The sequence below is a fragment of the Pteropus vampyrus genome, unplaced genomic scaffold (assembly GCF_000151845.1).
Source record: "Pteropus vampyrus isolate Shadow unplaced genomic scaffold, Pvam_2.0 Scaffold336, whole genome shotgun sequence".
Lineage (NCBI taxonomy): Eukaryota > Metazoa > Chordata > Mammalia > Chiroptera > Pteropodidae > Pteropus > Pteropus vampyrus.
In genome coordinates this window covers 2,461,608-2,474,085 of record NW_011889117.1, presented here as the reverse complement: position 1 = coordinate 2,474,085, position 12,478 = coordinate 2,461,608, and the positions used below count along the sequence as shown (strand labels likewise).

Here is a 12,478-nt window from a genome sequence, read left to right as displayed (position 1 = left end):
TGCAAAGCAGAGTCATCCACAGCTGGGGGCACAAAGCCCTGACAGAAAAGTGATTTGGCCATCCCCTTTGTAAAAAGTGGGAGCTGAGAAGCCCCAGCAAAGAGCTGAGGTGAACTCACCAGAGGTGGTTTCCAAATAAAGATTCCCTAGAAGCAGAAGCCCATCTTTTACTCCGACACAGACTGAGGGTCTACAATGCTACTAGGTCTGGCTGCCTTCCCACTAACTGATGCTTAATTACCACTGCCAAAGAACCATTCCAGGTGAAAAGAGCTAAATAACATGGCATTGCCTTCCCCAGTTTCCAAGTGCTAAATAACTACCTTAAAAAAACTCTAAGGAAAAAAAAAACTCTAAGGTTGCTATTCGGTTGTAATTCAATCATGCCAGACTCCCAATACCAGCAGCTACTGTTCTCCACTCCAGCTGGAGCCGCCACCCACCAACCTGCTCAGTGAACGCTCAGCCTCAGCAAAACCACCAAAGAGGTTGAGAGTGGCAAGAAAACCAGACCAAGCCTTCCACAGATCAATCTACAGAGTGTGGCTTCACTATCCTGGCAGCACTAACAAGACAGAATGACTTTTACAGGAAATAAAGAGGCACCTTGCCAGCAGAGCTTCTACTCACAGCGCCATTAAGCTGTGGTGGCTCCTGCTACAGGTGACACTGAGGCAGGGCAGAAAATACCAGGGAAAGAGTGAAAAGAGAGCCCAACACTGTCCCTCCCAATCCTGCAATTGCCAGAATAAATCACGATGAATTAGAAACTGTCTGCTGACTCTCATAGATAAAATCTAACCCAAAAGCAGCACCTAAGGCTCATTATCTCATCTCAAAATATCTGAGATCTCACAAAGACAAGCTTTCCCTCACAAGACCACCGAGCCCATTCCACTAACTTTTAGAACTTCCCCTCCCCCAGTTCTTCCTCTCCTCCCCTCTTCCAATTAGATGCAAGAACCAGTAAAGGGTAGCAGCATAATACCGGACTTCAGACTCAAGAACTCAAGAAAACAGGTCTTAACAGAAATCTCCACTCACTTTGTCTCCTTCAATTAACCAAAATTCACCGGACAGAATTCAGAGCTTACAGAACCCACACATTAGGGCAGCAAATGACCTTTCAACGAACGAGGATTACCTCAAGCCTCTTCCTCCTATAATTTTAGCTCACGGAGGAAATAATCTGAAAAGATTTTTTTAAACAACTGTACAGCTCTAGTTGCCTAGTTTAAAAGACATTTAAAAATCTTAAATAACTATGGCTAATAATGTGGCCAATGACTTTTAGTCCTTAAGTGATTATTTCAAAAGATTTCAGACTTACCCACACAAAAAAACCATTAACTGTAGACAGGGGTCCCTCCCTACTCCCCTTATGATTTATCAGCACCATCTGCTCCCGCCCTGCCTCCTACTGGTGGCTCTATCTCAATACCTACTTCATTCTGCCTTGAACTAGATTTGTTTTTTTTTTTTTATCTATGATGCCAACCTCTGGGCTCTGCAGATATCAGATACAAACAGTAGGTTCCTAAGTCTTCACTGCCTCCACCAAGATACTCCCTTCCTCACTATGAGACAGCTCCCAGGGGTCCTCCAACACTTCCTTCCTCAATCTGCCCCTCCTCTGCCACACCTTTATCCAATTCCCTTCCTCTCATCTGTCCTCCATGTGACTCTGGAATATCACTGGAACAAAAGAGAAATGTTGCTTCTTTTCTGCTACCTCCTTTGTCTTACAGTGTTATCCATTTACTATCCACAACTCCCATTTGCTCTAAGGGGCAGCCATTTTCTTAAGGGGCACACCTCCAGTGGATACTATTGGAGGGGAAACATGACTTGATCAGAATAAATCAACCTAAGAGACTTTCAGGAACACATCTATGTATGCGAAGAACACCTGTATTTCATATTATATAATTTAAATCACTAAGAGCAGAAAAAATTATTAATCTTAAAAATGAGACTGAAAAAGTAAACTACGGTCTATGGCCACGCTACCCTGAACAAGCCCGATCCCGTCTGATCTCAGAAGCTAAGCAGGGTTGGGCCTGGTTAGAACCTGGATGGGAGACCACCTAGGAAGACCAGGTGCTGTAGGCGTGTAAAATAAATAAATAGATAGATAGATAGATAGATAGATAGATAGACAGATAGATAGACAGACAGACAGATAGATAGATAGATAGATAAAGAAGGAATTGTAAGCTGACAAGGTCTTTGCAATCTGTGAGGTCAATCAAGGGTTGCCTCGCCTAAAAAAATAAAAAATAAGATTAAAAAAAAGTAAACTATATCTTTGACTAAAATGATTTGAGGCAGTTTAATAACATAAGCTTTTCTCTAAAATAAGTTTTTATGTTAATATGATACATAAGAATAGTAGTAAAGGATTTTACTTTGAACACAAGCTTATAAAAGTAATTTAAGGAAACAAAGGACTATCCAAAAAGACTTACTCAACCATGAAATGAAAGAGCAGTAACAGCTTAGACAACTTAGAAGATACAACCTTGCTTTAGAGGCCTAAAGGCAAGAGGGCTGTGCTTGAAGGATAACCAACATTGGCACATGAGTTAGCCCACATCTATTAACCCACACTAGTCTAACGGCTGGTGGGGAGCAGGTGGGGCGAATGTAGCAACAGAGAAACTGAAATTTCTGCTACATGCTAATGTATGTTCATTTTTTGACCATTTCAGTACGTTCTCAGACAAAACTTCTTGGTCAGGCCAAGGTCCTGAATTTAGCAGAGTGCTAAGTGCTTGAATGACTTCACTGAATAAAAAGCCAATCTGGCCTTATAGTCACTCCTAAGATTAGTACTAAGAGGCCTGATTAACCTAAATATTCACTACAGAGATCATGAATATACCATAATCATACTGATAGAAAAGGTTTAAAATACAGGCTATTCATAAATAAGTAAAAGGAATATTTGGGGCTTACTTTATCAATTACATTAGGAACTCCTAGACAGCAAGAACCTACACATTTCCCAGCAGAGTGACAGATGAACCATGACTAGTTTAGAAAAATATGACTAAAATTTAGAAGGCAAAGACTCAAACTACCATATTTAACCCAGCTGTCTCTCCATTTGTAATTTCTTCCTAACTCCTGACACAATGATTAACTTAAAGAGGATTCCCAGGCAATACATATATACTGAAAATATACTACTATCAAACTCTAATACAAACTCCCCAAGTCATGAGTAAAAATAATTACAACTCAAATGCCTTACCATCCTTGTTAACAGCAGTGACTTTGGCTGGATAAAAACGACAATCAGACCAGCAAGCAAGGACCTGCTCATTTATCTGAAATCCCTAAAAAACATTAAAAAAAAAAAAAAGATCCTGTTACCAATCCAATTTCACAGGGCACACACAGTACCAGAATTCATAAAAGAGACTAGAATTCATAAGAGTGGGAAAGGGAAATGGCTACTGGGATGAAGAAAGATATTTCTGCATTTCAGTACTAGAAGTCAAAACAAAAGGGCTGGACATAAGACTCTTCCTAGGAGATGTCATCTAGGAGGGGTGGGCAGTGCAGCACAGCACTGATGATAATCCTACTCTGTCCATGAATACTAGTCTAAAGTCCCAGTACGACCCAGGAACACACCCAGTATATAAGCTGGAAGGAACGAGGCTACTTCATTTTGAGGGAAGTAGCATTCATGCCATTTAAGCCACTCACACTTTGAAAGGGTCTTTTGCCAAAGGAAGCACCCATTCATCTCTAATATTTCATACTGTTTTCTCAGTATGATATATTTTGAAGACACAGTTTGCATTGATATATTTTGAAGAATAAATATGAGCAATCAAATTGGACAATAGTGAGTAATCTCAAGTTGGGGGGGAGGGGAGACGGGGGTGGGGAGGGGAGACTAGCAAGAGTTCAAGTTCCCTGGTCAGACTTATAATGGAAAACAGAATCCAGGGCTGAGTCAGATCCAAAGGCAGCAGGATCTCTACAGATGTCTCAATGTCTCTTTAGAAAACTCAAAACTAATACTTCATCCTTTATTCTGAAGTCAATAAAAGTTCCAAGCATAGTGATGAAATTTAGAAAACAGGAACAGTGTCCAATCAATTTCAAGTTTTTCAAGGGCTTATAAAAGACCTTGATATAAAGCTGGTACAGTACTCCACATGGAATGATTGTTTAATAAATGTTCAAAGAGCAGATCAGCTTAATAAATGACCCAAAGGGATACAGTGATATAAAAGACAGACATAAGGTCCCTGTTCAGCATCAATGCAATCTTAACCAAATTAGTTTATGAGTTGTCACATCAATAACATCATATAAGCCGATGACAACTGAGATTCTTTAAGAGTCCCAGGTGCCCTGGAGATCTCAGGGTTGCAACTAAAGGCCTAAATAAAGATCGGTCCCCAGCTGCTACTGACTTTCACACTCAACATCAAAGGCTGGAACATAAAGTACCCAATGTCTGATCCAGCTCATTACAGAACTTCCCAGATCAGTTACTCACAGAAGATCCTTCCTCTTCATGTAAGCCCTCTTTCCTTAGCTGTATTTTCTCTAAAGGGCGTAAATAAGGACTGTCCCAGCAGAACCACTCATCGTAGCGATGGTTCCAACGCTTGAAATGGATGAGTACTTTTCCTTCTTCGTAATCAATATCTTCTATGTGAGCTGGATACCTGAGTCAGAAAAAAAAAAATTTGAAATGCCTTTAATATCCACCCAAAATATCTAAAACCTCTTCCCAAAGGAGTAGGTTACCAAATTACTAAATAAACACTACCATTTAGAAGCTCTGCATAACTGGGTAAAATCACAAATTATGAAGGCTAACAGATGTGGGGTACAAATCTCAGCCTTGCTATTCCTTAGTTTATGAATTATTAAGTTAACCTTACAAAGTTCTCTCATGAGAAGTGGAGGAAGGACACCCAATATATTCAGCTGTAGTGTAAATTAAACAAGATGACAAACACATAAGACCTGAGCACAAAGGAGACAGGAAGTAAACATTATATTTTACATGTGCCAATAAATCGGAATGATCATGCAACCAGATTGTATTAGACAGTCTCAATTTTAAGAATGTCGTAACCATAAAGCGGAATACCATGCCGTTGTTAAAAAGAACAAGATGGTTCTATGTCATGATATGGAAAATTCTCCCAAGATGAAATATTAAATGAAAAGAGCAAGGTGCAGAACAATGTATATGGTAGGCTACTGTGTTTTTTTTAATGAAAAATATATATTCATATCTGCCTAAATATGCATAAAATATCTAGAAAGATGCATAAGAAACTAATAACGGTTACTTGTGGAAGTATGGTCAGTTCAGAAGATGGGCTCTTTCAATCTTCATTCTACCCTCCTTCTGGACTGACAGCTGAGGAAACCAACAACTACATTTCCCTAACTCCTTTACAAATGGTAGTCAAGGTCACACAGACTTGTGGGTTTGGAGGCAACTGTAATGGCCAGACCCAAAGCTCCAGTGCAAGGCCTCTCAAACTTTCATGTAATACAAATCATCAGGACATCTTGTTAAAATGCAGATTCTGATTCAGTAGGTAAAGCTAGAGCTTAAGAGCTCTAAACACACTTCAGGTAACACTGATGTGCTGGTCTGCAGTAGCAAGGGGATAATGTCTAGTCACTGGCTTCCTGAGTGTCAAGCAGCAGTGGTGGAGGTGGCAGTGGCAGTGGTGGCTTCTTGACCTCCAGTTCACAGCTTCAGTGGTAAGTTCTCCAAACTGATACTCTAAGAGCAGTCTCTTTGAGCTCCATTCCTCCACCTCTTCCAACAATTTTTTAAGTACCCAATTTCTTGTGTTAAATCATTTTATGGTTCAAGTACCCAGAGTGGTTTCTGTTTCCAGCATTTGTAAACCTGACTGATACAAGAGGGGAAGTGGGTATGGGGGCAGGGAGGGACAAAAGCGAGAGGGAGACTTTTTGCAGTATACCTTTCAATACGTCTTCATTTTTCAACCACAGAAATGTATTGCTTATTCCAAAAATAAATAAATGGTTAAAAGTAAAGAAAAATAAATATTGCATGCAAGTGCTCTCTTATATTAATCAGACTGTTATTCTAGACTGAGAAAATTTAGATCCTACCGATATTTTCTCCCTACAACTTGGATTTTGCACATTTCCTTCCTTTCTTGTATCTACCACCTAGTACCCTGCATAATAAATATGTCCTACCTACATGAATAGGCCTGTTCCTTGTGTCTGTATACCGTGTCCTCTGCAATCCTACCCTAGTATCCTCTAAGGCAGTTTGCTTGGTGTTTATCACAGTAGGCTGCAGATACTGGGCAGTCAATAAATGTTCAGCATATAAATTCCACTCTTCCTAGTCTTTCCAAAGGTCACATGTCCTAACAATTCTTCAATCCCAAGGCTCTCGAACTCTGGCTACTCATTCCAATTTCAGTCACTAAGTTTAGGCCTCCATCACTTCATGTTGATATTTCTCACATAGGACAGATAGGATATGCTTTTCAATATTCCTAATTCTATTATGCATGCATTAGTTGCTCAAAAATATCAACAGAAGGAATAAACAGCCCTGAAACTAGTCTCCCTACTCTAATCCAACTGACATACAGTTGCTATAAACACAGGATGTCTTGACAGCAGAATGACTAATTGTACGATCTGGTGAACTGAGTAGTACAATTGCAGGAGACAAAAGAGGGTCCTCTGTAAAATGGAGAGAGGGACATGGATACCTTAATTATATTCCTCTGGCCCTATCATTCAGCCTACCAAAGACTGGTAAGCCTCTCTAAAGATAACACGACCTGCCCTAAAACACTCCTATTCAAAGCCCTTTCTTTAATGGTTTACTATCTCTAGTAATAGTTTTCAAATCAAGTCTTTGGACCAATGCACAAAATTAAATTTATTTAATTGACAGAACTCTTCTTTATACAAAAATCACATTCTTTCTAACTTTTGGTGCTTAAATGTATTTTTTAATTAAAACAATGGTAATTGTTTTTAATACCCTTACTAAAATTATGTAGCCATTAAAAAGAATGAGGTGGCTCTCTATACACTATTTTGTTTTTTTTTTAATTACTACGAAAAGTGTGTGCATAGCGGGGGGACCAACAACTCAAGATGCAAGATGCAAAACAGTACTGAATGAACTATTATTTATTTGGGGGAGGGGAGAGAGCCAATACATTCGTACCTGTTTTTACATGCGTGGGCTATCTCTGGAAGGATGATCAAGCAACCGGTTTGCCTCTTGGGAGGGGAACTGGATAGTTAAGAAACTGGAGAGGAAGTATGAGACTTATTTTATTCAATGTATATCCTTTTGTATGTTTTGAATGCCGTACCATGAGCATGTATTAACTATAAAATGTATATAATTATATACTTATTTTAAATATCCTTATTTCGCAAAATAAAAAGTTGGTAACCTCAGGATAAACCCAAAATTCTTTTGAGCTTGCACTGGCCAGTGCCTTTTAAAAGTCTGGTAAGTCTGGATCCACAGAATCAATTCCAAATTCCTAGGCTAGCAACTCTACTGCACATATTTGGAGTCTGAAGGATCTCTGGGCCCTCGGCTACCCTAAAGCTTCTCCCTTGCTCAAAAAACTCCACAGGGCACAGGCATCCCACTACCTGCAGACTACACAAAACTCTCCGAAAGGATCAACAGTAACCAAGGGGCCAGCAAGGTCTTCTAAGGAGAAGGTGGTTCTTCCTACTTCCCTGAAGTATGACAAGGATGCAAGTCACTCATGGAGGATGGAGAAATTCAACTGCATTTCGGAGAACAGAGACACAGCTGATCTTAGAAATCAACCCAGTTAAGACATGGTGGATCACAACTGCTAGTTGCCTTGGGAACAGCTCAACTTCATCAGTCAACAGAACTTTATGAAGTGACTTTCCAGGTCTTAGAAGGGATTATAAGACATATGTGTTCTGCTCCCTGCCCTTGAGGAAAACATGCCACATAAATTAATTAAGTTTAAAAACTATTAGGGGGAATCCCATGAAAATGCTAATAATCAACTGCTTTTTACCTACAAAAATGCTAATTTTATTGAATCAACTTAATATTCAGACAACTATAAGTGGAGCTTGAGAAGATGTGGCAAGGTTAACAAGAATGGAATTAGTTAATAACACTTCTAAGTAAAAGTAAATACTTCTAAATTTAAAGTTTTGAAAAGCATTTAATGGGCAGATATCAAATTGTTACACTATTTTTTGAACCATTCAAACTCTATCCAATGTTTTAACAGTTAATTCCTTTGCACTGTCCACATGCACTATCGTATATTCAAATTATGATACTCTCTCATTTTCAATATTGATACTTGCCATTTATTTTTCTTATCATATTAATCATTGCTTCTAAGATGATGCTGAAAATTAGCAGATAATCAGCATCCTTCTCTTTAATGAAAATGTCTCCAGTATTTCATCGTTAAGTGTAAGAACTTTAATAAAGTATGTGAAGTTATCCTCTATCCCTAATTTACCAAGGTTTCATCAAGAATAGGTTTTGAGACTTTGTCAAGATAATTACAGAGCTTTTCTCTCTTATCCTATAAGAAAATAACATTTCCTAAATTTATTATCATTACCCTGCTAAAATAAGTCATATTTGGTTGTGTGTGTCATTCATTAACATGTGTCTGTTTGGAGTTCTAGTATATTATTGACAAGTTTTGTTGTCTCTTTTATAAGTAAGATTTGTATTATGCCCTTTCTGCCCAGTTTTAGTATTAGGCTATGCTAACCTCATAGAATAGACTAAGCAGCTTTATTTCATTTTCTGTGAAACAACTTACTCTGGGGACTTTTCATAAGTTAGGTCTCTTTATCTACCTGTTCCATTACTTCTATGGTTAATAGACTGGTCAACTTTTCTACCTGTTCTTGAGTTAATTTTGCCTAAACCAATAAGAAAGTTTGAAATGATCATCAGATACAATTTAAGTATTCAAAATCAACAGTTTTCCTTTGAAGAAAAGAGCTTAAGACTCAAAAACATTTCAAACTCAAGTCACAAACAGGACTTTAAATGGCAAATACAAATAAAATATGAGACTGCTAAGCACTTTATAGGGCAGAATCTATGCCCTATTGATTCCATTATTCAACAAACATTCCTAAGTTTGCTTTCTGAGACAAACTGCTAGAGATACAAAATAGACGACCAAACATCAGGACATCTAGGGTGGGAAGAGACCAAGAGAAGTGTAGTGGAATCCTCAGAATTTCCCCACTCCTCTCTGCAAGCAAACAGACCAAGAACATTCCATCTCTGAAGGGAAAAGAGTAAGGGAGTATAGCCCTGGAAATATCTGGCCTGCCTATAACTCATAACCAGGATCAGATGGGAGAGAGGTATTGTCTTTCCACGGCACACCTGGGCTGGACAGTCTACGTTTCTGCATGTTCTCCCCCAGCCCCTCTAAAGCACCTGAATGGACCCTTCTCTTTTTAAAGTACATTTCCTACGACTCACTTCCTAATCTCTTCCTTAATTATCCAAATCTACTTCCTATGCTCACCATCCTCAGAGGCAGCAACTTAGTGGAAACTCACTTTAAATTTTTTCATAAGGTACTGGAGGAGAAATGGGAAAGTGGCTTTAGAGAAAATGACTTAGCACTTGTGCTGAACCTGACAAAGACAGGTGTTTGCTAAATGTTTAAATTTCTTCCAGAGTATTCTGCATAAATTAGGCATTCAATAAATGTTCATCAGATCTAATTTTTAAGAAGATATAATTATGAATACCTAGAGCCACAAAACAGCAATAGGAATACACACACAAACCAAGGTGAATCATCAAAATAACCAATGATATCCATGTTGTAGATGTCAAACAAACAGATCCCAGTAAGAAAACTGTCAAATTGGAAGGGATATATGCACATGTGCTGAGGTCGCCATGAGAAAATTAAATTAGTAACAAACGAGCTTTCTTTCAAAGGCCAAAAAGTATCAAGAACTCATATTTATCCAAAGTTCAACTTGGAAAAGTCAGATAATCTCGACTTCATAGCAAATTAGGTTACTATGGTAACACTTTAAGCAAGTGGTGTAACTGGTCACTAAGCCAACCAAAAAGCCACAGAAGGCCCGTGGAGCCAATCAAACATAAAAGGAAAAGTAGAATAGACAAAAATCAGAAGAGAAATTCATCAATTTCAGACATTTTCTGAGAATCTAATCTGGGCCAGGAAGTGTGTGGGCCAGGAAGGATACAGAGCCAAATATATGAAGATGTGTGATCATAGCAGTTGGCAGAAGGAGCCAGACTCTATGTTACATGACATATTTCCTCTGACATACCATACAGCTTACCACACCTAGTCTCCTCACTTTACCTGCAACACTTCCCCTGCCCACTCTTCCAGGCAATAGCCTTCCCCTCCTGCAGCCTCAGAATCCCTGACTACACTATCTCAAGTAGCCCCCATCTCCTTCCAGTCTGTGTCAGTTTCCCACTTGCTTTCTTCATAGCATTTACCCCAATCTGCAATTATTTCATTTGTTTCTGTTTACTTGCTTATGTTTATATCTTGCTTCCCTAGGAGACCCTAAAGGCATGTGTCTCTTCAGTATTCTCAGGGAGAATAAACGTGTCTACATACACAAATAATTGTAATAAAGTATTACAGGTGCAACAACAGACGAAGTTAGAGTAGGGTACAGAGGAACCAGAGGCTAGTTCTAGGGCAATAATCTCAATTCTGAAAGATGAATAGGCATTTTCTGGGTGATCAAGGAGGCAGTGAGGCTGGAGAGTATTCCTGGGAAAGTGTGCAATATGAGTAAATCAGCATAGGTAGAGGAAGGGAAGCACGAAAAAAGACAAGGAAGTGCAGGAAACTGAAGGTGAGAAAGGAAACAGTAACTCTGCACAGAGAGCTGTACAGGAACCTTATGGATTCCACAGCGACTGTACAAATGCCCTAAATGAGTGTTTCCCAATAGCAGTTTCATGGACCACTGGGTGTTGTTGAGCACAGAGCTGGTGGTCCATCAGGTTTCATGAAGAACGTTTTATTGTGCCTTTCCATAATCTGGACCATCCATATCAGAGCTTCCCAGCCGAGGTGACACAAATGGATTACAAGTGAGCAATGACATGAAAAAGGTTGGGATGTACTGATCAAGATGAAAACCATACAATCAAGTAATACTAAAGAATTTTAGTGTGTGTTTGCAATTAACCTAGCATTATATGATCACTCTCAAAAAGGCAGTTATAGTAGCTTTAAAATGTCTGCAATTGACACCCCTTCCTTTAAAAGGTGGAGCCTAATTATCCTTCCCTTGAATGAGGCCTCCTTTCTAACAAATAAAATGTGGTGGAAATGATGGCATTGGATTGCAAGGCTTGGTTATAAAAAACACTGCTGTAATTCTACTTCTAGGTGTACACCCAGAAGAACTGAAAGCAGAGACTCGAACAGATATCTGTACACCAATGTTCATTGCAGCATTATCCACAATAGTCAAAAAGTAGAAGGAACCCAGTGTCCATTGACAGATGAATGGATAAACAAAATGTGATAAAACCAAACAATGAAATATTTATTACTCAGCCTTGAAATGAAATTATGATATATGCTATACCATAGGTGAACCTTAAAAATATTATACTAAGTGAAAAAAGTAAGTCACGAAAAGACAAATACTATATGATTCCACACATAAGAAACATCTAGAATAGTCAAATTCAATGAGACAGAAAGTAGGATGGTGGTTACTAGGGGCTGAGGAAATGGAGACTGGGGAGTTGCTGTTTAAAGGGTACAGGGTTTCAGTCTGGAAAGATAAAAAAGCTCTGGAAATAAATAGTGGTGATGATTGTACAACAATATGAATGTACCTAATGTCATTGAACTGTACATTTAAAATGGTTAAAATGGTAAACTTTATGTTATGTATATTTTAACACACAGAGCATTGCTACTTCTTGGATTCCCCATTCTGAGAGAAGCCAGGTGCTATGTCATGAGAACATTCTAGATGCCCTATGGAGAGATCCACATGGCAAGGAACTGAGGTCTCCTGCCAGCAACCAGCACCAACTTGCCAGGGTAATGAGGAAGCCACCTCAGATGGCAAACCTCATGAGATCTGGAGCCAGAATCCTCCAGTTCAGCTGCTCCTAAATTCCTGACCTACAGACACTGAGAGGATAATAAATGTTTAGTATTGTTTTAGGCCACTAAATTTTGAGAGAAGTCGTTACACAGCAATAAGTAACTAACATAAGAGCATTTTGCTCTGCTACTAAAAGTAGGATCCAAAGATAGTATATCTTTGTTGGCACCATTCTTCATGTTTGTGGGAAACACTGCTCTAATATACCAGATAAGCCAACATACCCTAAAGCTCCACCAAGGAAAGGAGAAAACTGTGGGCCAGAGAAAGCTAACACTCATATCCAGGAAGGCAG

At 38.9% G+C, this 12,478-nt stretch overlaps 1 protein-coding gene and 1 pseudogene across 5 annotated transcripts in view; one reads left to right on the top strand and one right to left on the bottom strand.

Annotated features, from left to right (window-relative positions):
• Positions 1–12,478, bottom strand: part of PHF20 (PHD finger protein 20) — a 106,316-nt gene that overhangs the window by 67,752 nt on the left and 26,086 nt on the right. For all 5 annotated transcript variants that reach the window (XM_011378353.2, XM_023522263.1, XM_023522264.1 and 2 more), the window contains 2 exons: positions 4,523–4,694; positions 3,257–3,341 (listed from right to left, as the gene is read on the bottom strand). In XM_011378353.2, the coding sequence (XP_011376655.1) occupies positions 3,257–3,341; positions 4,523–4,694 (257 nt within the window). The remainder of the gene's footprint in view (positions 1–3,256; positions 3,342–4,522; positions 4,695–12,478) is intronic.
• Positions 1,994–2,112, top strand: LOC111730844 (annotated as a pseudogene).